General features: G+C 39.0%; 2 protein-coding genes across 3 annotated transcripts; one reads left to right on the top strand and one right to left on the bottom strand.

Annotated features, from left to right (window-relative positions):
• Positions 1–276: 276 nt before the first annotated feature.
• LOC117267745 (UNC93-like protein MFSD11) lies at positions 277–16,357 on the bottom strand. Its single transcript, XM_033643739.2, has 13 exons — positions 15,808–16,357; positions 15,282–15,337; positions 15,063–15,170; positions 14,892–14,971; positions 12,972–13,068; positions 8,129–8,187; positions 7,825–7,969; positions 6,685–6,734; positions 2,510–2,575; positions 2,295–2,420; positions 2,031–2,205; positions 1,791–1,926; positions 277–1,073 (listed from the first exon to the last, which is right to left on the bottom strand). The coding sequence occupies exons 1-13, from the start codon at positions 15,895–15,897 to the stop codon at positions 921–923; spliced, it is 1,341 nt and encodes a 446-aa protein (XP_033499630.1). The 5' UTR covers positions 15,898–16,357; the 3' UTR covers positions 277–920.
• A 2,630-nt stretch (positions 16,358–18,987) lies between these two features.
• Positions 18,988–26,031, top strand: ubfd1 (ubiquitin family domain containing 1). Of its 2 annotated transcripts, none has more exons than XM_033644057.2 (7): positions 18,988–19,099; positions 22,204–22,476; positions 22,563–22,771; positions 22,851–22,916; positions 23,065–23,170; positions 23,270–23,352; positions 25,602–26,031. In XM_033644057.2, the coding sequence occupies exons 2-7, from the start codon at positions 22,221–22,223 to the stop codon at positions 25,710–25,712; spliced, it is 831 nt and encodes a 276-aa protein (XP_033499948.1). In that variant the 5' UTR covers positions 18,988–19,099; positions 22,204–22,220; the 3' UTR covers positions 25,713–26,031. The 2 variants fall into 2 exon arrangements, with proteins under 2 accessions (XP_033499948.1, XP_033499947.1); XM_033644056.2 differs by lacking the exon at positions 18,988–19,099 and adding an exon at positions 19,117–19,307.
• The last annotated feature ends 690 nt before the right edge of the window (positions 26,032–26,721 follow it).

The raw sequence follows: 26,721 nt of genomic DNA, 5'->3' as shown, positions 1-26,721 counted from the left end.
AAGTCTGGAAAATCAGGATTTAAACTAGTAGATTTATCTTGTTTTGTGGCACAATAAACTGGGTGTACATTAGCTGTGTTACGGTGAGTAAAACCCCCCATCCACTTAGATCTGAACCACAGGCTGATGTAGAAAAGAACAGTTCCAGGTGTTTCCCCTCTGAAAGGAACATTTAAGCTGGTCTGCAACTTGGTTCATTCAAGAGACATAAAATTCAAGAGTTGGCCTGCATATTTATTACAAAATACACTATTAACAGACTAAAATGACTAAATATCCAAAAAGCATAAAACTTTATTCATCAAAAATCTCCAAATTGGTGAAAAAACACAGACAACATGCAAAATATACAAAGTTAAGAACAATGATTGTCAGGCATTTATTAGTTAACTTTCTGATACATGACAGGAACACTATTGAATTATTTTCTCTCATCTATTTTTATCAAGCTGTCAATCACTCTGACAAACTATCAACAGCATTAAAAGTAACAGTTGTAGATACATGAAATATTTTTCGGACGACATGACGCTGCCTTTAATGACAAACCTGAGCTGGAAGCAATGCAAACAAGTGGGAGATAAGGTGAGTGGTTATTTTTAATGTCCTACAGTAAGACTAACAGTGCAGCGTGCAGTAGAAATTATGTTAATGATTAACTATGATACTGCGCAGTGTCAGGTTATTGCAACAAAAAGTGCAAGGTACAATCCAGGCTGATTGATAACCATGTTACTCCATTCAGATGTTTTCTTAAGGCAACTTGTGGCAACAATTCAAATTATTTGAGTGTGATATCGAAATGCATATGACTTTCAGTGCATTATTAAAAAAATAGATTTCAAAATAACCCCTCATGAAATAAAATACACAGGATTGTCCCATAAGATGATCAACGCTGATACAGAAACATCTTCTTTCTAATAATCCTGTGCATCCACAGAGGAGTTCTGCATCCTCTCCACCACGAAGAAGCAGAGCGTTCCAGTGAAGCCCAGGATGACCATCAGCAGGAGCTGCCACTTCAGCAGGAGGTAACCGCTGTAGAAGAACGCTACTGCTGCAAAAACAGACTGATAGAGGAAAAGAGATTTTAGATTTTAATACATCAAAGCTGCTAAGGACAGTTTAGTCGATAAAATCCTCATTTGTTAGGTAGAAAGTTCACAAGTTATTGCGGAAGTTTCATAATTTAACTTTGAGTTAAATTAATATTTGTTCTTATATACTGTATCTAAATTACTGTCATGTTCAAGTGCAGCTGAAACCAGTTTTAGTAGTCACTTTTTATAGTCAAAAATAATGTCAACATGTTTTTTAAATGTGTTGTTAACAGTTTTTTATCTTACTGAAAGAAAGAACTTTCTGGTTTATGCAAGATTTGATTGGCTGTATTGAAATAAGGTTCCAGGTCTGTTGAATAAATGTAAAACTACAGGGCACCATCATGAAACCAAATATATAAATTTCTCCCCTTTGGTGTCTGATTTTTATCTCAAGGAACAAAGGGCGAGTGACTCAGGGAGCAGATATGTCTGCTGTAACAGACAAAAGACTGCAATTTAATTTCATTGGAACTTAAAATACCACAATATCTAGGGTTTATTTCTTGTTAGAGACCAATTTTGCAGCAAAGACAAAGGGAAGATTAAGAGGCGCGTGTGGGTCTTGTTCTTTTCCTTTTTAATGGGCCTGCAGGTGAATTCATTTCATACTTGACAAGACAACATTTTAACCCGGCTTTGCTCAGCTCTGCTAACAATGCCTGAGAATTGGCAACTCGGGATTACCTGGATGAATTTGAAGATGGCAAACGCAGGCGTGCTTTGTTCAGCATAAACACAGCCTAATATGCTGTAGAGCTGTGTGTTGAAACAACTGTCCCCGAGTCCGAGCAAGAAGCTGCACAGCAGGGCAATGGATACACTGAGAGAGAAAATACAGTTCTTATTAAAACAAAGAAGGATTGTGACCGGCCTTCCCCATGCGCACTCATCCTTATTGTCTGATTGTTGAGAGAAATTGCCTACCTTGGAGTTAGATATGGTTTACTTTGGGTGGTGGTATTAAAAACGACAGGGGCGTCGTCTGGGATACTGAGGAAGATCAAATAGATAGCGACGAAATGGACAACCATCCCCAGAAACACCACAGAAGTTCGTCTGAAGCGATTGTTCTTGAACAACAATCCAAACAAACCTCCACCTAATGAGAGAGAACCTATTCATGAACCCAGTGGCCTCCAGTGACTTTAAACCACCAGAACAAGCTCCGACAGAGGAATGTTAACTCACCTACGATTTCTCCAATGCCTACCACAATCCCAGAGATCCCAATCAAGCCTTTAGCTGCTTCTCCAAACTGTGCGGTTGCTCCGATACACGTCCCATACACTCCGCTGTAGAAAGATAGCTCCAGGCCTGCAGAACAAGGAGGGCACACTGTAGCTGTGAGCCTTCACTGGAGGTTTAGATGCTCCCTGCATTAATGCATTCTCCATTCGACTTACCGCTGTACGCCATGCAGGGACTCAGGAGCAGTATAGTTTTAGTCTTCACAAGTTGCAGGATGGTTTCTGAACAGGAGGACACACAATGTACAGATTTGAATTGCTAATAAATACATATATTCCTAACACTTATATAGCTTTTTTACATGAGGATTGAGCTCAGATAAAAATGCAGACATTGAGGCCCCATTACCCTCTGACAATTTAAATAAAATGCAGATAAAAGATAGGGAAATATTCCGTCTCAACAAGCCAAAAAGCCACATCTAAATATAAATGCACGTGGAGGAACGCCCAAGAGAGAATTTCACCCCGGCGTTTAGGGAAATTCACATTTTAAAGGAAGAAATCCCACTAGGTTTGTTTATATATGCCTGGATGCCCTCTCTTGACATGAATCAGTGCTCATCTTCGATAAACCCGATACCTTTGAGGCAGGTGTACACAAGTCTACCCGCACACAAGATACACGCAAGACAAAGAGCAATCTGATCATCCAAACAACTTGAGGGCTGCACTGAAGGCAGGTGCAAGTGCAGCACAGGTTCCTGTTGACAAAAAGAGATAAAATCTGGAGCAGGCAGTTTCTGCATACTCACTTGTAATGCTAGGAGATTTTTATCCACATGAAAGAAATTTTCACTTGAAGAAGAACATAGAAACTGCCTGTGACTCTGCCTGCTACTTTCAGATTAAGAGCATTGGAGTGTGGGGGACTAGAGGTCACCGGCTGAATGCCTGGTAACATTTCTGTTACGTCTTACGCTGGCCTTTTTCTGTAATTTTTATATTCTCTCAGATGAGAAAGGTTTACACAGCAAAGTAAACACATTATCACCTCTATGGCATGTGCTTTTTTAGCCACACTAACAGCTAAATACTGAATTTCAACAATATTTTTTAAACAGACATTCTTGCCTGGGTCCAGACCTTTGAATGTGCTCACTCCAGAAAAACAGCCAACGAGTGATGCGGGGGACTCAATTAGCCAATCAGCACCACATGAAGCTGTTTTCAAGCAGTGCCAGACTCAATGATGAGTACTGACAACAATGGCGAGTGCTATAGGCGAGATAGACGCTCTTATTGAGGATGTCTAAAATTGACTTCCCATTATCGCCAGACATTGTAGTTTGTTTTTCTTTGCTCAGCTCCACTCTTATCACCCCGGCAAAATATGTATGTTGGCATGGTGATGCATAGGTGTGAACTTAAAAGGACATTTATTCAGGTGGAAGAGTTGTTCTCTTGTGATTGGTCAGGGAAAATCGAATCCCCTGCCCCCACAGAAATTTGTTACAAGTTGACATTTCTGTCTAGTATCAGGCTACAGACATTCATGGTCCCCCAAAGAGGAATCCTACCGACTTTTAATGATTCCCTGACTTTTTTCTAGTGCCACCTGCAGGTTCAAGTTTTCACTTATCCAGTGACATACACTCAACGGGAACTTTATTAGGTACATGTGTTCAACTGCTCCTTAGCCCAAATAGCTAATTAGACAATCATTTGCCAGCAACTCAATGCATGCAGACATGCATGTTGCCTGTAGACATGGTCAAGACGACCTGCTGAAGTTCAAACCGAGCATCAGAATGGGGAAGAAAGGTGATTTCAGTGACTTTGATCGTGGCATGGTTGTTGGTACCAGACGGGCTGGTCTGAGTATTTCAGAAACTGCTGAGCTACTGGGATTTTCACACACAACCATCTCTAGGGTTTACAGAGGATGGTCTGAAAAGGGTCAGAGGAGATTGGCAAGATTGGTTCAAGATGATAGAAAGGCAACAGTAATGTTACAACCAAGGTAAGCAGAAGACCATCTCTGAACCAACAACACATCGAACCTTGAAACAGATGGGCTACAGCAGCAGAAGACCACACCAGGTGCCACTCCTGACAGCTAACAACAGGAAACTGAGGCTACAATTCACACAGGCTCACCAAAACTGGACAATAGAAGATTGGAAAAATGTTGCCTGGTCTGATGAGTCTGGATTTCTGCTGCGAAATTCAGATGGTAGGGTCAGAATTTGGTGTAAACAACATGAAAGCATGGATCCATCCTGCCTTGTATCAACAGTTCAGGCTGGTGGTGGTGGTGTAATGGTGTAGGGGATATTTTTGGCACACTTTGGGCCCAGTGGCGGCTGCTGGTCTTTCAAGGAGGGGAAGCTCATTTTCGGCCTACATCATAAAATGTGTCCATTTATTTAGACGTAAATTCTACCCTCTGGGGCTGCTGCGCGAGGGTAGTGTGACCGCCTGTGAGTGCTTTGGGACGGTGGAGGGGCTCACAGCAGCACCCGCTGCTCGTTGGAGACAGTAACTGCAGAGCGACAGAAGTCAGAGTCTCCAAACACGAGTACAGTCTCCAATAACACCAGAAAAAGATGCTAGATTTGTCGCTAGTCGTTTTTAACAAAGAAAAAGTCTCTAAGAGGATCCAGATCAACTCAGAACAATGGAATGAAACTTGAAAAATGCTCCGGTGGTGGTTTATATTTCAAGATCGCTGATTCGCTCATTTCGCTGTCAATCAAAAAGGGATTCAGCCTCAGACAGATCATCCAATCATCATGCAGAAGCCCAGCGTCCAGGCCAGCCGAGGCCAGCCCACTGCCCCATAGACCCCCAGAGACGCTGAGCGTCCGATGGGCAGGACAAAGCCGAGCATTTATCCAATGACTGTCTAGTTTTGCTGCAGTGGAACAACCCACTCTATGCTTCCCCATTGAAGTCTTTGGACGCTGAGCTTCGACTGTTTAATGCACTGTGACACTACGGGAATGAATGAGAAGAAAGTCGCGTCAGTGACCTGTGATAAGTAGCTGATTCTGAACAAAAGTTGAACGCGTTCTAGCGCATATTTAGTCAATGAAATGTAAACACAACAGTACATATTTGACCACTTATTTTTTGACATTTTAGGGGAAGCTGAGCTTCCCTTGCAGTCTTAGAGCAATTGCCACTGTTTGGGCCCCTTAGTACCAACTGAGCATGGTTTAAACACCACAGCCTACCTGAGTATTGTTGCTGACCGTGTCCATCCCTTTATGACCACAGTGTACCCATCCTCTGATGGCTACTTCCAGCAGCATAACACACCATGTCACACAGCTCAAATCATCTCAAACTGGTTTCTTGAACATGACAATAAGTTCACTGTACTCCAGTGGCCTCCACAGGCACCAGATCTCAATCCAATAGAGCACCTTTGGGATGTGGACAAATCTGCAGCAACTGTGTGATGCTATCATGTCAATATGGACCAAAGTCTGTGAGGAATGTTTCCAGCACCTTGTTGAATCTATGCCACGAAGAATTAAGGCAGTTCTGAAGGCAAAAGGAGGTCCAACCTGGTACTAGCAAGATGTACGTGATAAAGTGGCCAGTGAGTGTATGTTTACATCTATTGGATGTTCATACTTCCTAGATAATGAATCCTTAAGTCTTTGGTGCTCTCCTGACTTTTCCTCTAGCACCACCATGAGGTTCAGATTTGTGGTTTTGAGTGAAATGTCTCTACAGCTGTTGAGTGGACTTGGTGTAATATTTCGTACACACAAATTTTGGTATGGACATGAGATGAAGTGAAATAATTTTTCATCCAGCACCATCATCAGATCAACATTTTACTTTGGCCAATCACTGGTTCATCACAAAATACTCCCCAAACTTGTGACATTCGTAACAGTAAGCGCTACATACTCATCATCACTGTACATTGTTTCAGCAGGCAGTAACCATACTTTAAATTTTACACTAGAAGGAGATAATAATAAAAACTCACCCTACTTCACAAATAGACATACAGATATTTTTAATAATATTTTTAGTTGTCCAAGATATTTCTGCTGTTGTCTCCTGAGTCCACAATACCCACAGTTTCTCACAATGCACGTTTTGTCCAGCTGTTAGCAGCTCCTCGGTGTCCTTTGTGTATTGCATCATGGGAGAATAGTGTGCATCAGCACAGTGAAAAATCAATCAGATTTTGTATGAGTACTGTTTTTTGGAGTATACTTCAATTTGTCATTCCTCCAGCACGATACATACTACCTGCTTAGAATGAGTGTGGATTAGGGGCACACCAGCAGTCCTGTTATTACATAAAGTTTGTTGTGTATCCATATCTACATGCACTATGTATATATATAAATAATAAAACTTACTGAACTCCAACTTGGCATCCTGCATGGCAGTGTTTGCTCTGTGCTTATACCTAAACAGCAGAAAATAAATTAATTTTAACTTTGACAGCGCTGACATTAATTAATAGAAGTAAACTGCTCACACAAACAATGATAAATAATAATGTAACTTCCTCTGAGTGACAAACAGGTGAAGTCATTTACAAATCAAAGACGCTGTAGCTGCATAAACATCACAAGGATTCCTGAAAATCCCAACACACTGCACAAAAAAAGTGCTTTTCACAATAAATGACGGCTCCCTATAGGCTTCTTTGTTATGCTGATGGATTCATGCACACATTCAAACTCAGCCAATAAGCAAGGATCAAACACCTGCATCTAGGAGATACTTGAAACAGCTTTTAAACACAGACTGCTGCCACAAGACAGACACAAACAGCCTTAGAGAATAAACTTTCTCCAAAATTAGCACACTACTAAGATTTCTAGTAATTTCAGCCTCATTGCGCTTTTCACAAAACTGATTTTCTTAGTGTTAAAACACATTTCACGCAAACCATGCACCTGGGCTTCTTTTGGCCTTCTACTTTTTCCTGTGACTTTCAGTGGTCTTTAAAGCCAGCTATATTTTTCATGATTTGAGTCAAACTCTGACCAAGCCATAAAAAGTGAAATAATGTTGGGGGGCCGTGCTTGAAGAATTTAGGGCCTTTAAACGCTGTCACTCTCAAAGAGAAACTCTCCGTCCAAGCTACCTCAAATCTGCCTGATTGCACCCCTCTTGTATAAAGTGCAATGATTAGGCTTGACGTCAAAATTGCAACAATCTGCAGAAAAATGGTCAGTCATTTTTGTGAAGGACAAGAGTGATTTAAAAAGAACTGTAGTGGTAGGTCATTTTGAAAACCCCTTAAAAATTCAAGGTGGGTTATTCGAGAAAAATAGTTTTTGGACATTTGTTTATAATGAAGTTTATAGCCTCTAATTTTTTGAAAGGTAAATTAACAACTATTTTCATCACATTTAATCTAGTATATTTGTACAATGTTGCATAAAACACAGTCAACTATTTCACTTTTGTCTCCTCTTTGTCCTTTTGCACAAGTGATTTTTGACTACAGTGAAAAAGGTGTAATTATCTAAAGGATATTCATTTACATCATGGGAGCTGAGAGCAACGACTGGCCTTCCTCTTCAGAGAGCATCTCTTCTTCATGATGGCCCTTTCTCAACACCAGGAAGCTGAGTGTGCCGAGTATGGAGACGACCAGCAGGGACAGAAAAATGTTTTTCCTGCTGCTGTCTGAGAGAGGAAGATTAAAATAACCCGCTTCATTAAAGCACACAAGATATATTAACAGCATTAAGCTAGGAGCATATTCAGAATAACCAATCACTTGTATAATCCTCTTGGCATTTTGCTTTCATTGTCATGATAGTACATATACAGGTTTAACCCTACCTGGTATCTCCGTTCTTCCGTTCCAGTCAAGATAAATGTAAAGATTGCCAAACAACATGCTGTAAATAAGATAAAATGGCAAAACAAGTGAGAAAATGACAAAAGAAGTCAAAGAAATTTTCATTGAATTGTATGATCATCCTCAGCAGATAATTCTCAAAGTGTCATAAAATTATAGATGTTCAGATTTCCAATTTTTTTCAAGCACTTTAAAGAAGCATTTCACTACTTGAAAGATGGTCTTTTCATAAAACTGGGCTGTCTTTACCATAGGAGGACACAAATATTTTTGACACTGGTGCTGTATGACCAGAGGAAACAGAGAAAAAGGGCTGTGGCATTTGCTTTTGATCAAGAGGTAGAAAACCTACAACTACCAGAATGCAAAGCACCACACCAGACCCATACACGTTCCCACCAGTGGGTCACATTATGCGAGCTTGGCATTTTAACACAGGAAAGTAAACAATATGGTGGCCTGCTGGTCACAAACGATCTCAACTGACAGTCTAACAGTAAGGTAAAATTTTTCTGAAAACAGTTTAGGTGAGATATAGACAACACATGGACACAATAACAGAATCTTGGTTCATATTTAATCAGCACTGCTTAGTTTTACTGTTTGCTCTCAGTATTTTCACTGTGCATTCCAATCCATACTATATAGTATGCCAGAAAAAGATTTAGAATGTCCCAATACAAAGTAGGCTATGTCAAATGCAGTATGCCAAATATACCAGGAAGTTCTACTGTATCCAGTTAGATTTTGCAGTATGCAAGCCAGCATGCTTTTCTGGCTGATGGATGACAGTGCATTCAGGTGACTGATGACCAGTCGATTAGTAATAATAGGAATATTAATTCTTTAATTGAACAAAATAATCATAAATATAACCAGCAACAATAGGGTATAAGTGTTAAATTACAATGTCAGAGAAATGTATAGCTTATGTAATTTTACTATTGTTAATATAATATGGTAGAATCTACAATGTATGCAGTTATCAGAGTTGTCTAAGTAACTCCATCTCTGGTGAGCTTGGTGAATGTGTTTTGTTTCATCTCCATGGTCACAGATATGAGTAAAAGGGTCAAGGTTTAGGGTGTAGTGTTATGAGGAAGTAGTATGTCCCAATTTTGTGCATACTGCATGCAACAGTATGTACTTTTTAGGGTAGCTGCAGTACCTACTTGAAAGTAAAAAGAAAAAGTATGCGATTCGGAACGCGCCCTCTGTTTTACAGTACAGGAAACAGTACGGCGCCCATTTCCTGTTCACAAATTCTCATATTACAGCCCACTAAAATGTGTCTTTGAAGGCAATTTACGTGAGATATAGGCAATGCAGTAACAGAATCTTGGTTTATATTTCATCAGCACTGCTTGGTTTTACAGTGTGATTGAGTTTGGCCTGAGTTTGATCGCTTTGATCCTCTAATATATTTTTTGTGTCCGTGACATTGCAGAAGTACAATCTATAGTTTGAGCAACAGCCCAAGAGCCAGTGAAAATCTGCCAGCGGGAAAAAGAGGGAAGTTTACCATAGTTCATTTACACATACTGCCCAGACTGTTATTATAGACCGTTTCAAACCGGACAACATAAACATTCTAAATGGGACCCTTTGTATTTCCTGTTTGAATGTATGTTAATGCAGAAGCTGACAGGAAGTAAACAGGGACCAAAGTTGTTGCCCTAGTAACAGAATAGCAATGAAACGGTCCATACAGAGCTGGTTGTAAATCAGTAAAGTATCCCTTTAAGGATGAAGATCTTGGGATATTATTGAAAGTCCAGACCAGCTACTGCAATAAAACTACAGGAAACAGTTACATTTTGTTCCCTACAAATGATGCACTCACTACTTGGAAGAATCGGGGACCGGAGATATCATTTCTCAAAGGTTTGTCATTATCGCAGCAATTTGTACAGCAAGTTTTATGTCAGTCAAACCTCTGGTGTCGGACTCTGCTGCTTAAAATGTTGACCTTTTAATTAAAGTGTGCCTATTAGGACAATCAGTGTGATAATAATAATAACAAAAAAGCCCATTGACTATACAGTGCTATCTGAAATGTCATCTGATAAATCATGAAAGACAGAAGAAGCGAACAAGGAGGACTGGACTTTTTTGGGGGGGTTGGATCAAACGCTGACTTTCTAAAAACAATAATCTGCATTTCTGCCTTTGAGGATGCTTCTTTCATTTTTATTTTAAGCTGTTTATTTGCCTTTCAAACAGGGCAGTTCTATAAAATGCTGTGATCTATTTCTGTCTTTAATTACATATCACCTAAACTGAAAAATGTAGATGAGCAATTAGTCCGCCCCAAAGCCTCAGCAAGGAATAACAGGGGTTATTCATAAAAGATAACAGCTACCGCATTCTCTGTGTGTGTGTGTGTGTGTATGTGTGTGTCTGCAGGCTGTGAAGAACTGATTCATAAGTTTACTGTGGCAGGGATCACCACTGCAGAGTCAGATTAGCATTGCCCTATTGTGAGCTTTGGAGCAGGTGACAGCCAATGTAATTATTATACTAATTCAATTTGCATATTTTAACAAATACAAATTAGTTGTCCAAGCCAGCGTGCAGGAGCAGTGGGCCGAATACAAGAGATGAAAAGGCCAAAACTCTCACCTGCAGAAATCTGTTTTAATGGACTGTTTTTATATTTTGCAGAGAAAAAAAACAACAACAAATGACTCTGACAGATATGACAAATTGTAACATGATTTATTAAATATATTCTAAAATAAAGCATACAGTAATATCCTGTCAGGCTAAAAATACAGACCTGACAGTATTTTTGCTGCTGCAGTGTAACTATATCTTTGATCAACTGGAAGAGTTGCATCAAACAAAAAGACATGGTGATGTGTTTTATGCGCTGAATGTAATTTGGGGAAGAAATAATACAATGCAGGCCACTGTAATAGCAACCTTGGGTTGGTTTAGGAAGCAAATTAGCAGGAGGATTTTTAGATTCTCAAAAAAAAATGAATATTTAATTCACTAAAGGCCATAGTTAAATCATTTTCAGAGAATCATGCTGTTTAATCCAAGTATTAAAATACAATGCGGTTAAAGGGAGCAGTGTGTGTGATTTAGGGGGAGTTAGTGGCATCTAGTGGTGAGGATTGGAAATTGCAACCAGCTGAAACTTCTCCTGGTTAGAATTCCTTCAGTATCTATTGTTCAAGAGGTTTTTATGAGCCAAATTATCTGCAGAGGTTATATATGTGCTGTGTAAGAACAGAAAGGTTGACAGACACAACAACAACTCAAAGGGGCGGGGCTTTGCAAATGATTGGTCGGAAGTTGTAAGTGCTGTCAGTCAGAGATGGTTTAAAGGAGCACTGTGTAAGATTTAGTGGCATCTAGTGGTGAAGACTGCAGATTGCAACCAACTGGAACTTCTCCCATGTATCAAGCATTAACCTCTGGTTAGGATTCCTTCAGTATTCATTGTTTGGGAGGTTTTTACTGGGAGCCAAATTATCCATGGAGGTCTCCTCCTTTCTAAAATATATGTGATTTAAACTGATAAAATGAACTGAACTGAACACTGAATAAAGCAGTTTCACGTTACAAATTAATGTTTCTCCATAGCTGCTTGGCTAGCCCAGCTCCTGCTAATGTGTGCTTATCTTTTTTCTCTGATTAGTTAAAATTCAGATGTTCAGGAGATTTTTACAGGGAGCTGAATTATCCACAGAGGTCTCTTCCTCCTCAAAAGAAAAAGAGCAGGGGCCATATTCACAAATCTTCCTCATACTAAAGGTTGCTCCTAGTGATGAAATTCTAAGAAAGTTCTTAGAAATTTGACATTTTCTTAGAATTTCCCCTTAAAGTTAAGACTAGGTCCTTTAAAGATAAAAAGTTATTCACGGAGCATCTTAGACCTTAAAGAGCTCCTACGGTGAAAAACTGTTAGGAGCAGGGAGGAGGACTTCTAAGAGTTTCTTAAGCAGAAGAGAAAATGGTGGAAACACAAAGAGGTCAGAGAAATATTCTTCAAATGCTGACTGACAGTGAGTAAATGAAATGCTACAGATTAGATCGTGCGGGAATAATATGTGTGGTTGATGTGATTAGGGATATGCACACACTCTCATCTAGGGCTAGAATGCCAGAAATAAAATGATCACAACACTTTCACAGTCAGCAGTTCATCTTTCAAAAAGGCGTGTGTCTCTGACAACCAATCACATCTGTTAAAAGAATGCATCATACCTAGCAACGTGGTTAACCACACGTCCTCGCTAAGGTAAAAGTTTCTGTCTTTCCTTGCTCAGAGCTGCTCTGAACTGAACTTTCCTAAATCACTCCTAAGCTTGAACTCCTTACTGAATTTTTTAGGCTAAGTTAGGAGCTCTCTGAGAGTATTCTCAATGTCTCAATGTTCGTGAATATGGCCCTAGTAGATTAAAACCTTTAAGAACACTGAATTATACAGTTTCATGTTAAAAAAAACACTTATCACGGAGGGGCATCTAACTATGGCAGCTGATGCAATAACATGAAAATGTGATTGGCCCTATCCAGAGCCAGTGTTTGGTTTGTCGGTTTTGTGCAACTGTAGAAACATGGTGGCCTCCGCGGACAAGGACACACTCCCTGTGTGGATATGGACAGCTCATTCAAAAACACAGTGAGTCTCATTTTCAGGTGATTATACGCTAAAGAAGACATATTTATTGTCTGTCAATATATCCCCCTAAATCCTACACACTGAACCTTTAAATGAAGTACTGCACAGAGGTAACTGTATTTACGCTTGCATCTGTTTACCACTGACAGACTGTGTAATATCTGTGTAATATCTCAGTAGCTGCATACCTGCACTGCAGGAGACCCCAGAACACCCCTGTGTTCCTGTTGATGGTGGAAGCCTCTGAGTTCTCCACCAGAAAGTGTCCTTGCGCGGTCCAGAGCACTGTAGGAAAAATGAGTAAGAGCGGTCATTTGAGGGGAAAAAAAATTAACCAGTCAATTACTTGCCCACACAAAGTGAAAAATTATCTTTCTGTGTTGGTAAGTAACCACACAGTACCCCCGGGACATGATGAAAATTCATCACACTGCAATGATTTGAGACCACATTAAAAACAGCCCCAAATCATTTTTCTTCATTTTTTTCAGTAGCTGCTCGGCAGAGGGCTGCTCTCTCAGTGTTTTCTCTAACATCTGTGAACAAGTTTTCTCTAACATCTGTGAACAAGCTGTTTACAGAAACAGCTCCTAACCCATTTAAGGTCTAATTTGGGATCTACTGTTTATACGCATCAACACATCCCAGTCATGATAATCCCTGTATGCATGATTAAACACTATTTTAACACAGAAACTGAGCTTGAATAGGCTGCAGGAACCAAGTTCAACTATTTACGTGTATTTTTTTGTAGTACCTAGTATGTGCCAAACCAAAAAAAAAAAAAAAAAAGTAAACATGCCTATTCTAGAGAATTACAGCCTAAGATAGAGCTGAGATGATAAATTGAATAATACTTTAATTGTTTCTGTAATGCTGCCGTTTCACCCTCTCAGATGTGAGTTTTTGATGCTTTTCTTTGTCATGTCTGGTTGTCTTTGGGATTTGGAGATAAAACAAAACATTTGAAGATGTCACCTTTCAGCTCTGGGAAAATCATGACTGCCATTTTTCACCATTTTCTGACATTTAATAAACTAAATTATTAGTCAAGAAAATAATTGTCAGATTAACTGATAATGAAAATAATCGCTAACCCTACTGTAAGCAAAAATAAGCAAAACAAAAACCCAGATATCCCGTTAAATTAGAGTAAATGTGACTTATATTAACTTAAATAAGATATCTTAATTTAAATGTACAAAGGAGGGTTATCTCAGATGACTGTAATTTGCTTTATTTTTTTCCTTAAAGTTTACTAATTACTGTGTTAGCTATGTAATCCACATGCTGTTGCACACATGCATTTAAAAAAAAAATAAAGTAGTAACTTTAACATCATTGTAATTAGAACTCAACATCAAGTAATTGACATGTTTGCACCTATTTTTTTAAATCATTCATTAGTGACCAGTATTCCCATGTTATATATTTATATTCATATTTATATTTATTTAATGGGTCATTCACTCCACTATGCACTTTAAATACCAAATGCCTCTTAGCCCAGGGCTCTGCTGGAACTGTCCTCTCTTATATTATACATCTCTTATATTCTACATTCTGCATGTGTGCTTTTATTTATCATGTATGTGTATGCATATGTATATATGTGTGATGTGTATAGATTTTTTTTATCTTTATATTTTTATACTTGTACATGTCTGATGGCACCTTGGGGTTGTGAGAAAGCGCAATTTCTTTTCCATGCACTCTGCATGTAGAAATGACAATAGAGTTAGACTTGATTTAACTGATTGTCAACTATTAAATTGTCAGCAAACTTGATGATTGATTAGTAGGTTTGAGCCTTTTTTTTTTCAAATTCTCTGATTCCAGCTTCTTAAATGTGAATATTTTCTTTTCTTTACTCCTCTATGACAGTAAACTGACTGTCTTTAGGTTGTGGAGAAACAAGACATTTGAGGACGTCATCTTGAGCTTTGGGAAACACTGATCAGACATTTTTCACTATTTTCTCACATTTTACAGACCGAACAAATAATTAATTAATCAGGAATCTAATCCACAATGAAAATAATCTTTAGGTGCAACCCCTAGTTGTAACCAAATATAAAAATATCTTCATATCTAGTGGAGGAACTTACTTGCTGCTCCTATGCCGATCAGCACAGAGGTGAAGTAAAAGGACCATGTTGAAGGGTTGATGAACACTGCAATGTACCCACTAGACAAAAAATCATGCAGAACAGCAATGACCAACAAGTTTCAGCATCTTTTTAAACAGCCCTTTATGTAATTACAATGGCAGTGTTTACCTGTAGAGTATGCCACTCAAAAACATAGTAATCTTTGGTCCAATTACTGCAACGACTGTCGGTGCAAGTAAATTGGAGAACGAAAACACCCCATAGATGATTCCAAGACTGTAAAGGAGACAAAGAGGATTATTATTCCACTTCATAATGTACTTGTTTATTAAAAATAGTGTGTTTTTCTTCAACCTGAGCCGAGGATGTGCGTGAACGTGCACCTACCTGTGGTACCCACTCCCAGTGAAAGTTTCATTGCGCAGGCTTTTCACCACAGTTTGCTGAGAGGAAGATGAAAGCAGACGGTTAGACTGGACAAAGTGGGTCCTAATTATGTCCTCAAGTCATTCATCCGGTTTGATAATTTCACTGACCATTGAGGAAAATTAGAAACACGAGATACAGCTCTGACTGGCTTGATTCCTACTGCCTATTAGACATCTGCAGATGGATTCTTTTGGGTCCTCTTAAAACAAACTCCCATCATTCAAGAGGGTAGTTAGTAAATTGAACAAATATACAAACATAGAAATGTACAAACAGTCTTAAGAGCAGATTATGTTGGAGTTTTGAGTAAGTTTTACAGAGTTGGGGACAGGAAATCTGCTCCATCCATTCACAAAATCTCAGCAGTGTCTGCAGACTGTCAGAAAATGCACTTTAACATGCAACAGAGGAAACAAATGCAACTACAGTAGGTTATAAGAAAAGGTTTGGATGTGTATAAGCCCAGTAATAAAGTTTTACTTACTTCAACATTCCCTAAGGTGGTGAATGCAGTGAAAATAAACAAAAACCCCACTCCCAAAATCACAACGTTGAAAGTCCTCCTGTCTGCCATGCTGGTTTTTTTACTTCTTACTCGCCCTACAAATACATTATAAACTTAGAGCCGCTGGTGATGTCCTCCTGTCGACTCATGTGAACTCTAATTCTAAGAAAGATTTCCATACGGATTCATTATCGACTCGCATAAATCCATTTGAACAAAGTCGCGCCACCAAAGCTGACCGCGTAACTGTTTAGTTACACTTTAATGCGCAAACAACAGGAGTGAGAGGGCAGAGGAGCAGCGGAGAGTGTTGGGACACAGGCAGCAATAGGGCAACACTGTTATCTGGGCACTTCCCTTCTATCATGCTAAGTACGCATGACAACTTGTGACTTTAATTACAAGCCAGTATTTGCGGTCTTCCTTGTTCTTCGGCTCCTCCGTCATGGTTTTCCCTCAGCCGCTCCAGCTTCTTCCTCTTCTTCTTGTGCAGCCTCATTTGCGGCCGTTTAGTCTCATTTAGCTTCTGCTGCCTTCCAGAGGTAACCGGGAGGAACATGCTCCCATGGAAAGCAAAGTAGTCTGTGATGACTGTGAAGACTGTGGAGCTTTGGTGCAGGGATACTCAACTTTTTTGTTTGGCCAGGGGCCACTTCTGCAAACTGACCGGGACCCATGAGCCAGTTAACAAACATTAATAAAATTTATGAGATAAAATGAATAAATGAGGCAAACTCAGTCGCAGCAGCCCAGCACAGGTCAGGTGTATGCAGTGGCTCAGCCTAAACCTCTGTTGGGGGTCCAGGCATTTTTATTTTATTTTATTTTTATTTTTATTATTTTATTTTATTAATTAATTAATTAATTCAATTGTACTCTGGCACCTTATTTACACTCAAAGTGGAAAAATAATGGCCAGTTTAAATCCATTTATTTCCACTGGGAGCTAGAAAACAGTTGATGGGCCACTTGGCGCCCCATGGACTTTAAGTTGAGTATCACTGTATTAGTGTTACTGTCAGTGGTGGAAACTAACTGAGTAAATTTACTCAAGCACTGTACTTGAATACAAGTTTGAGGTATAGGCTACTTGTACTTTACTCAAGTATTTTCGAAAAATAAATAGTGCTGCTATTTTCTTCTGCTAATTTCCACTTCTACTCTACATTTCAGGGGGAAATTGTACTTTTTAATCCACTAGGCCTACGACTATCGCTCTTATTTGATATATTTAGTTGCTGCAAGATAAAATGAATAAACGAGGCAAATCCAGTCGCAGCAGCCCGACACAGGTCAGGTATATGCACGGGCGTTTCTGGGATTTGAGGACATTTTGGGCTTAGGCCAGACTCTACCCTGGCTTTTTTTTTTTTTTTTTTTTTAATAAACTCTATTTTGATATATATTTTTTTCTCACTCTGGCATCTTATTTACATTAAAGTAGAAAAATAATGGCCAGTGTAAATTAATTTATTTTCGTTGCGAATTAGAAAGTGGTTGATGGGTAGGCCCATCAGGCTTGTAGGCTGTAAGCTGAGTATCACTGTGTGTTACTGTCAGTGGTGGAACGTAACTAAGTATATCTACTTGAGTACTGCGCGTAAATATAATTTTGGGGTAGCATACCTATAACTACTATTGCTACTTTCTTTTGCTTCTTTCTACTTTTCCTCTATGATTCAACGGAAAATTGTACTTTTCCCTACTTTTTCTTCTGTCCCACTTATTTGATATATTTAGTTGCTGCTGGCAGATTCTGATTAATAATACAATACAAATAACCAACAATATATTATGATGGTTTATTAAACATGAATATATAGGATAAGAGCATTAATCCCTTGGTGAAATTCACAAACTATTCTACAGTATAACCTATATAGCCTAGCCTCGTTGCAACATAATGATGTTGCCTAATGTTGCTATTATATTCAGTAATATAATATACATTACTCTGGAATGAGCCATCCTGAATAAAGAGTACTTTTGCTACCTTAAAAATATATTGATGCTTTGTACTCTTACTTAAGACTATTTCTACACTGTGGTGTTGCTAATTTTACTCAAGTAAAAGATCTGAGTACTTCTTCCATCGCTAATGACTGTTTTTATTGCACCAGGTACAATGTTAAGAAACTTAATTTAGGCTACTTGCACTGTTCCCACTGATTCCCATTAACTGACTGATAATTAGAGGGAATTTCATGACAAAGCTCAAATCTGTTATTATAATCACTAGCCTGAAATTCTCACTTAATGAAGAAAACCATAAAACAATGGTGAATAAAATGCAATTATCATGAAAGTTCAAGTAGGAAATGCATGCAATATCAACAGTCAAATGTGTTGTATTTTAAAGCAGCAGGCAAAAGACAGTTAAAAAAAAATCATTCTTTGTTCTCAAACGTTATAAAAGATGAGAGGTTTAGGTCATATGAACCCATAACTAATCTGAAATTGTTCAACCTGCATATTAGATCATTCTTTTTGGTCTATTTGTCAACATTTTGTGGCACAATTTTTAGATTTATAGCCTACAATTAAGTAGCCTTTATACAAAAAATAGTTAGCCAGTTTGATATCCAATTATCATGCATACATGAATCAAATTATTGTAATGTCAATAAAAACTAATCCTTCAGTGAAATCAACACAGAGATATAGAGTATGGGGGTGATATGTGGTAGGCTACTGTAAGATTGTCTTTTTAAAAGTTATTTTAGGGAATTTCCACCATGTCCATCAAAGACTTTCTGTCTGGATGGGAGTTTCTGTCAAGGCTTGAGAAGGAGGGGGGTTTCAGTTTTAATTTACCATAGTTGGAAATGTTTCACAGAATCCAATAGTTGGCGATAATGCATAGTTTAAAATCCCAACCATCATACAATAAGGAAAAAGAAGAAAAACTCATCCAATAGCCACTGAGTAAAGTGCCACCTCTCGGTGTCTGCTCTTGCTGCCACAACAACAGAGAACCTTAGCACAGCGAGAAGGTTCTATACCACTCACTTCCGTGTTTGCCGAAAATTCCCGGATGTAGCTACACGACATTAGTTCGTGTTTTCAGTTATTATGATTAAAATATTTGTTTTTCGGCTGTATGAATTTATTTGACTACATTATTGCGACACAGTATTTGCTTAATGATAACTACAACTGCTTTTGTACAAAAAAATGTATTTGCAGTTATTTTTGAGTGCGCATGCGTATATCCATTGCGTCTTCCTGTCCACCGGTTAACTGAAACTAGAAACGTTTAAACGTTGTAACGGTGAGTAAAACTGTATTTTCTGCGCCATTTTGAAAAAGTATTGCTTTTCTTCTGTTAAGTTTGTTGTCACGCGTAAATGTGCGTTTGAACACGACTTTCGCTGAGGTCTACTTCTTCTTAGTGAATATCCGATATCATCCTGCTGTCTGTACTCTCTTTGCCTCAACCTACAACAGATTGTACACAATCATCATGGCGACCCAGGATGGTGGGTATTGAGAAAACACAGCAATATTTCTTTACATTGAGGCTGAATACTGTCAATCATGTAACACATGTTTGTAACTGGCATGTTAATCTAAGACGCCATTAATGCCTTGTTATGTAGATATGCGTTTCATGTAACGGTTATCTTTAAATGTTGCCGAGTGTTGTAGCTAACGTTAGCTAAGTTAACGTTAAAGATTGCTAACAGCAGTCAAATTTAGCTAAATTCAGTGAGGACTGAAGTTAATTTAAGAACATTTAACTAGTGTTGGGTTTGAATTGGTTAACTTTTGCTGTTACATAGTCAATTAAATGTGGATATTTTATTAATGCTAACGACGGAATATCAAGAAACAGTTTGGTACGTTAACGATACCAGTTTTGTAACCAGTAAGGCCAACCGTATCACAAGATGCAGTGTTTTGCGAGTACGTATTTTATATCAGAAGCCATGTCTGTTTGTTCTGTTCAGGCGTCGTTTGCTTTTATTTATCCCCTCACCCAACATACAAGTAAGAGTCGCTGCCTTTATGAAAAATATAAGCGATGGAAAGAGCTAGAAAACCCACGAGAGAGAGATAGAGAGGGGGTGAGCAGAAAAACGAAACTGATGTTAGACTACATTAACTGTCGACTCATAGTTACACTAAAACTCATATGCAACTTATTGTGTGGTAGTAACGTCATGGGGAAATGCACATGAAAGAAATATAATCTATTTTGTACTTCAAAAGAGAACCACAAGAATTGGGGGGGGGGGGGGGGGGGGGGGGAAACAACTAACCCCCTGCTTATTAAATTAAAGCCTCTAACTCGATTTAGCTGATATTAAAATAGTACAAGGAATGTTTACAGTCAGAAATAAAATTAGTAATTGCCAATATGACTAAAGGGGAGTGTGTGATGTGTAAAGAACATAAAAGGTAAGCTGGGTTCTCCCCCCTTTCAGGTCCAGACACATTTTGTCTCCCAGTATATATAAATTATTGTGCTGCTTTATTGTTTTATTTCATAAAGGAGTAGTAATGTTTCATTATGTCTTAGTTGAGGTGGTTATTAATTCAGGCCGGTATAAAACACTGCAGGAAACACTTGTAAGTACTAACATATGAAGTCATTGTATTTCAGTTAAAGGGGTGAATTGATGGAAAGCGAGGAACTGAAAACTTAAAGCACACTTTAAAAAAAAAGTAGTTTAATTTACATGATCAAAGTAACATTTTGAAATTAGCATGATAGGAATATAGTAGCCTGTGTTTGTGTGTTGTTTGTGTTTACACCAAACAGGTCGTGTATTGCTAGAGGGGAAGGTGTAATATGCTTAAGTTTTTAGCTTACACCTTTCAGGCTGATAGTAAATATTTTATGTTGTATTATTGTTTTCTTCTGTGCTGTTTTGTCAAAATGAATCAATCAGTTGTTTTGCCCTCTTTGTTTGTAGCATTACTTACAGGCTGGAATACATTTCAATTTCAGTTTCACAAACTAAAGTGAAACTTTGCTTCACTTGGCCATATTTCATTGTGGTTACTTAACACAAAGACGAATAGATATCGCTAGGGGTGGGAATCTTTGGGCACCTCACGATTCGATTACGATTACGATTCAGGGGCTACGATTCGATTATAAAACGATTATTGATGCATCTTTAATTTATGTATATTGATGCACTTTTTCACAACACACATTTCTTTTGTCTCACTGAATAAGCATTCAACACTTGCAGTTTTTAAAAACAGTGCATTTGTAATAAGAAAGAGTTGAATTCATTTCCATTATATTTTATTAAACATATAAATGGAAATGCTTGCAAACTGTAAAGTTACAACTTTGTTGTATGGAACCAAAGGTAACAACAGGTATCTTAAATCACAAGATAAAATGCGCAGTTACAGTAACAAATGAATCGGTGGCGACAGACGTCCACGCATCACATGTAACCGCGTTCCTACCTGCCTGCCTTCAACAGTGAGGCCATGACTTCTGTTTTGGTTTGATGGTAGAGTGTCGGTGAAATAGCGTCGGGATGAGATGGTGTATCTGGGCTCCAGTGTATGCAGCAGTGCTCGAAATCCCTGATTTTCCACGACAGAATAAGGACGCAAATCCTTGGCAATAAATGCCGCGATGGCCTTCGTAATTCGCTTCGCCTCTTCCGATGAGGGTGGCAGCTTTCTAATTGCTTCCTCGATTGTTCTCTGGTCGGTAGCGCCACTAGTTGCCGCAGCAACAACAGCCTGCCGTCTCCCTGACTCCTCCGTCAGGTGGAATCGAGTTACATGGCTTCTCATGTTTGTTGTGTTGCCAAAGTATTTTATTTTAGCACAACACAGCTTACATATAACGTGGCTCTTGTCCAGTTCGCTTCCACCGTCAGCGTTGTAGAAGCCGAAGTATTTCCACACATCTGCTTTTAAATTAGAAGAAGCTGTTCAGCTCTCACGGCGAGGTGGGTAGCGGTCAGCCATGTTTGTTTTCCTCTGTGCGCGTGTCGGCGTGTCTGCTCCAGGTGCGCATCCCAAAGTGTCCCGGAGATGACACATACCGCGCTTCTTAGTTCCGCATTATTTAGAACCTTCTGTATTACTCTAATTAACAGATTTAAATAATCGAAATTTGGACGTTTGTGAATCGATTCAGATTCGTCCACGTCCGAATCACGATGCATCTAAGAATCGGAAATTTCCCCCACCCCTAGATATCGCTCTTGTGTGGATGGCATGTACTGTACACTGTTGAAATGTGATTATCGCAAGGCCTAAGACATGCCGCGTGTGTATCTCTGAATATTTCCATTTATGTGGGACATACTGTTCTGAGAACCAACAGCTTTGTGCTAAGCAGCTACATAGAATTTCACTGAATGGATTCAAATCAGTATTTTCTTGCTCTTCCAGGAAGTGAAGAGGTCATAATGGAAACCGAGGTAAAGCCAAAAGAAGCTGAACCACTGGGTGAGGATGCTGAAAAAGGCGACACAGAAAGCACGGCTCAGACAGCTGCAGGAGACACCACAACTCAGGACTCTAGTATTAGCAATGGCGACGATGTAGACGGCGACCAGGAGACGGTGGACTTGAAGATTATCTGGAACAAGAATAAGTATGATCTGAAAATTCCTGTTGATAACACCGGAGCCAAACTAAAAGAGAGGATTCACTCTCTCACTGGTAAGAACGCTCAGTAGCTTACCTTCAACTTAATTGTATAGAGTGATTTTAAAAGAGTAAGCATTTGATATTCTTTGTCTTCCTAGGTCTTCCACCTGCAATGCAAAAAGTGATGTACAAAGGGTTGCTTCCAGAGGACAAGACGCTACGTGAAATAAAGATTACAAATGGTGCAAAAATAATGGTGGTAGGATCTACAATAAATGACGTATTAGCTGTGAATACACCCAAAGAGGCCATTCAGCAAGAAGTTAAAGCTGAAGAGAACAAGAAGGAACCTTTATGCAGGCAAAAGGTGAGATAAACGGCATTCTGCAGGATAGAGTAAAATATTTATGGAGTTTTGTGATATTAAAAATGCACTGTTATTTCAGCAACACAGGAAAGTTTTGGACAAAGGTAAACCAGATGACATAATGCCATCTATTAAAGGAACAAAGGTGAGAGAAGATTAAGGGAGGTCTGTCCCTGTTCCTGTTTGACTTGTGTTGATTGCCTCAGCTGTTCAAAGCTGTTTTTGCAGATGTATCTTAACTATATGATTTTAACAAGAGACACAAAGCCTTAACTGCTTTTTCCTGCCAACAGGAACGATTACCAACAGTGCCTTTATCCGGAATGTTTAACAAGTCCGGAGGAAAAGTTAGACTTACATTCAAACTGGAGCAGGATCAGTTGTGGATCGGAACAAAGGGTGAGATCACAGCTGGCCTCATTTTTTGCTAAATTCACCGCAGCACAAACATGCTGATGATTAAATTCTCTTCATGTTTGTGTGTGTTTATCTCTGTAGAGAGAACAGAGAAAGTCCCAATGGGCTCCATTAAAAACGTAGTGTCTGAACCCATCGAAGGCCACGAGGACTATCACATGATGGTAAGTGCTGTTGCTGCTTCCTGCATGTCAGACTGTTTATAAACAGTCATGATGCCAAATGCTGCGAGGCTGACACACATCATGCACATCGGTCATGGAACAAAGTCAAATTTAAGAAGGACAGGTTTAGGATATTTGCATAGATCGAATCACATTGTTTGTTTACAATACCTTCTGTGTAGAAACCTCCCGCATCCTGTGAGCAAACGCTGCTTCAGTTGGTTAGTTTTTAGCCACCTAAAGTAAGGCCTGCCTTAAAAACATCTATATCAGTTTAAGCATGCTCTTTATTTAGAATATATTCATGCTTTACACCTTGCTGTCAGACAGCCTTTTCTGACAGGGAACTAAAGCCGCTGTCTCAAAGCCACCAGACTCCATCGACAAAAACAGTCATTTTTAGAGCATTGGTGTTATTGGTCATTGATTGGTTACTGGTAAGGTAATGTAAAGGAAATATTCTAAATATGGTGTACACTAAGGGCCGTTTCATAGTCAACACACGCAATGCGAGGAAGCAACACACTTCCTTTCATAGTCAACACATTGAACGCAAGCGACAGGCGACACTTGAAATGCAATACATCGCTCGCGAAATAGGGTGTAGCAGAGTCACCGGTACATTCTGGCTAGCTAGTACTGCTATTTTATTAGAGTGCAGGGCACTAGAACTGTCATATAAATAGGGGTGTGCCCGTACAGGTTTGCAAAGTTTTTCCTCCTTGCCCGCCATATTTCATACCTGCTTCTTCTGTAACAAAAAATGGTTAATTTCAAGTACGTCGCTTGCATTATCATCCCCGCTGGCAACGCATGGTATGTGTTCGCGTCTGCGTGCCTTTTCGTCAACTATGAAACGGCCCTAACACTGATATTGATTATCTTAAGTGGCTAAATTACGTCCACAGCAGTACGCTGCTTAGCTTCTGTGCTGGCAGATTTGGTTTATCAGAGATAGTAGCAAAGCAACACAGTGTAGAAAATAAGCACAGCAGAAACACCGGATAAGTCGGACTTCTGTGTTTAACCATTTATGTCAGAACATAACAATTGCAGAAAATGACAACAGAAATTAAAATGTTTGCTAATTTTACTAACCATCACAATTGAAACAATTGGCAGTTGTTGACCTGGAAGTAATTATTGTTAGCATGACGTCATAACCATTTGGTGTATAGGGAACAGCTAAAGGACAGAGCAGATATGTTTGTTGCAATATGATATATTTAGACTGGTTAAGCTTTGTCTATAAACGATCTTTTGTGTTAGTGAACAGTGCAGGTTGAGCGGCTCACTGAAGTCACTGTAATATGTGTGCATCAGAGTGATGGGGGTCGTCATTTGCTGTTTTGGGCTCTGCAATGGAGTGGGAAATGTCAGTGCTTTCTCTAGATTGACCTTTTTGTCTGAAGGCACTTGTGTTCTTCTTTGTCAGTGAGATGAAAACCCCAGAACAAGTAACTTAATTGAATCGGGTGGTCTCATGGAGCTCAGTATGATGAATTGATGACTCTTTCAGCCAAATAACTGACTGTGGATTTGACCTTGATAGTTTGAGTGTGAAGTAAACAAGACCAGATATGTAATCTGATACATTTAAATTTAGTACAAACTGGCTGTATAATGCTGTAAGTGTCACAACAGTGGGCCACAAGTGCATTTAAGCGAAATGACTATCAGTATTTAAAATCTAAGCTACTCTGTGAGTGGAAATTTGAGGGAATTTCCATATTTTCTTGCTTCCTTGTTGCTGCGGTTTACTTCCACCTCCCACTGTCTGAACACGTAGATTGGCGAGATTGTACTGTGTCGCCAATAAAAACGTGTGGGAGTTTATTCCTGTACAATTCAGCTGTCTTGATACAGCCAAAGTGGCAGCTAAGAGGAGATGAGGATTTAAATGTCAGTGGGCAGCAAGCTTTTTTCCCTTATAAAATAGTAAGCCCATCATTGATAGTGATCCACCTTGTGTACTTTAAATTTTGAGGTTAAAAAGAAGGAAGTATAGAGTAATTCAGTTATTATGTTTTGCATTTCAGAATAGCTTTTGGAGTAATTAATAAGGTTGTAATGGAAAGGTCTCATAAAGGCAGCATTTTGATTCATTTAAAAGCATTGCTATATTGCAAACATGCATCCATCATTCCAGCTGACCTTATTTTAGATTGTTAACTCTCATTTAATACCTGCACGTCATGTGGATTTGCATCTATCGCTAAATGTGCTTACCTTTCTCCCCCCTCTCGTAGGCTTTTCAGTTGGGTCCAACGGAAGCGTCTCAATATTGGGTCTACTGGGTGCCTGCACAGTTTGTCGATGCAATCAAAGACACAGTCCTTGGAAAATGGCAGTATTTCTAATGTGCCTCTTTTTTTTTTTTTTTCGGAACTGGGTTTGAGTGTTGGAGCCAATGAAAAAAAAATGAAACTGGAGTCAACAGCGAGGCTTAAGGAACTTCTTGGAATACATTCAGAGGAAAACGGACGGATTGCCTGTGGACTAATCATATTGTTTTTAGGTTTAAAGTGCACTATGTGGCAGCATAACATTTCTCAGCCCTGATGATCATTCAAAGTTTTCAGCAAATCCAAGGGAAAAATGATGAAACAATTGTACAGAAATTGCTAACACTTTTCTTCAGTTATTCTTAAAGAAATAAAACTTATTTAATGAAATGAACGCACTGGGGGAGTATTGTTTGTCTTTTCTGGTTTCAGTTTTGCATCCTTAAAAATGTAACATTACTACATTTGGTTTCTTATTTAATTACTTTGTGTTAGGAACCAAAGTTTTGCATGTTTGAACAATGCAGGTCTTCCCAGTCTCTACAAAACTCTCATCCAGTGCACAGCACACAGGTCCTGCCCTAAATTGTGGATTAGATTATGGTCTGGGCCTGGCCATCCTAGAACTTTATTATTGGCCTTTAAAGGGTTGTTGTCATGCTGGAAAATAAATCTCCCAAGTAGCAGCTCCTTGCACACTGCAGCATGTTTTCCTGCAGGGTTTCTCTGTGTTTACAGGGCCCTCCAGCCTGCTGTGATATGTGGTGTTTGGCTTATATTAAACATAGCTGTAAGTATGATGGCCAGCACTGTGTTTCAGTGTATCCCACAAAGTGCTTTATTCAGCAGAACACCTCTTAACTGAGGAAATAACACTGGCTGTAGAAAAAATCCATATTAGGCTACTATTTCAAACTTTTATTTCCTTGGTTATCACTGGTGTAAGTAAAACGAATGTGATAAAGCCCTGTATCACAATTATTTCATGACTTGCAGGGTTAATTGGTGTATTATGAGACAGCATGACAGATAGATAAACAACCCTGTGTTTTAATACATGAAGGCATGCTTAAAAGCAACTCTG

The sequence above is a fragment of the Epinephelus lanceolatus genome, chromosome 18 (assembly GCF_041903045.1).
Source record: "Epinephelus lanceolatus isolate andai-2023 chromosome 18, ASM4190304v1, whole genome shotgun sequence".
Taxonomy (NCBI): domain Eukaryota; kingdom Metazoa; phylum Chordata; class Actinopteri; order Perciformes; family Serranidae; genus Epinephelus; species Epinephelus lanceolatus.
This window is presented reverse-complemented; position numbering and strand designations above follow the sequence as displayed.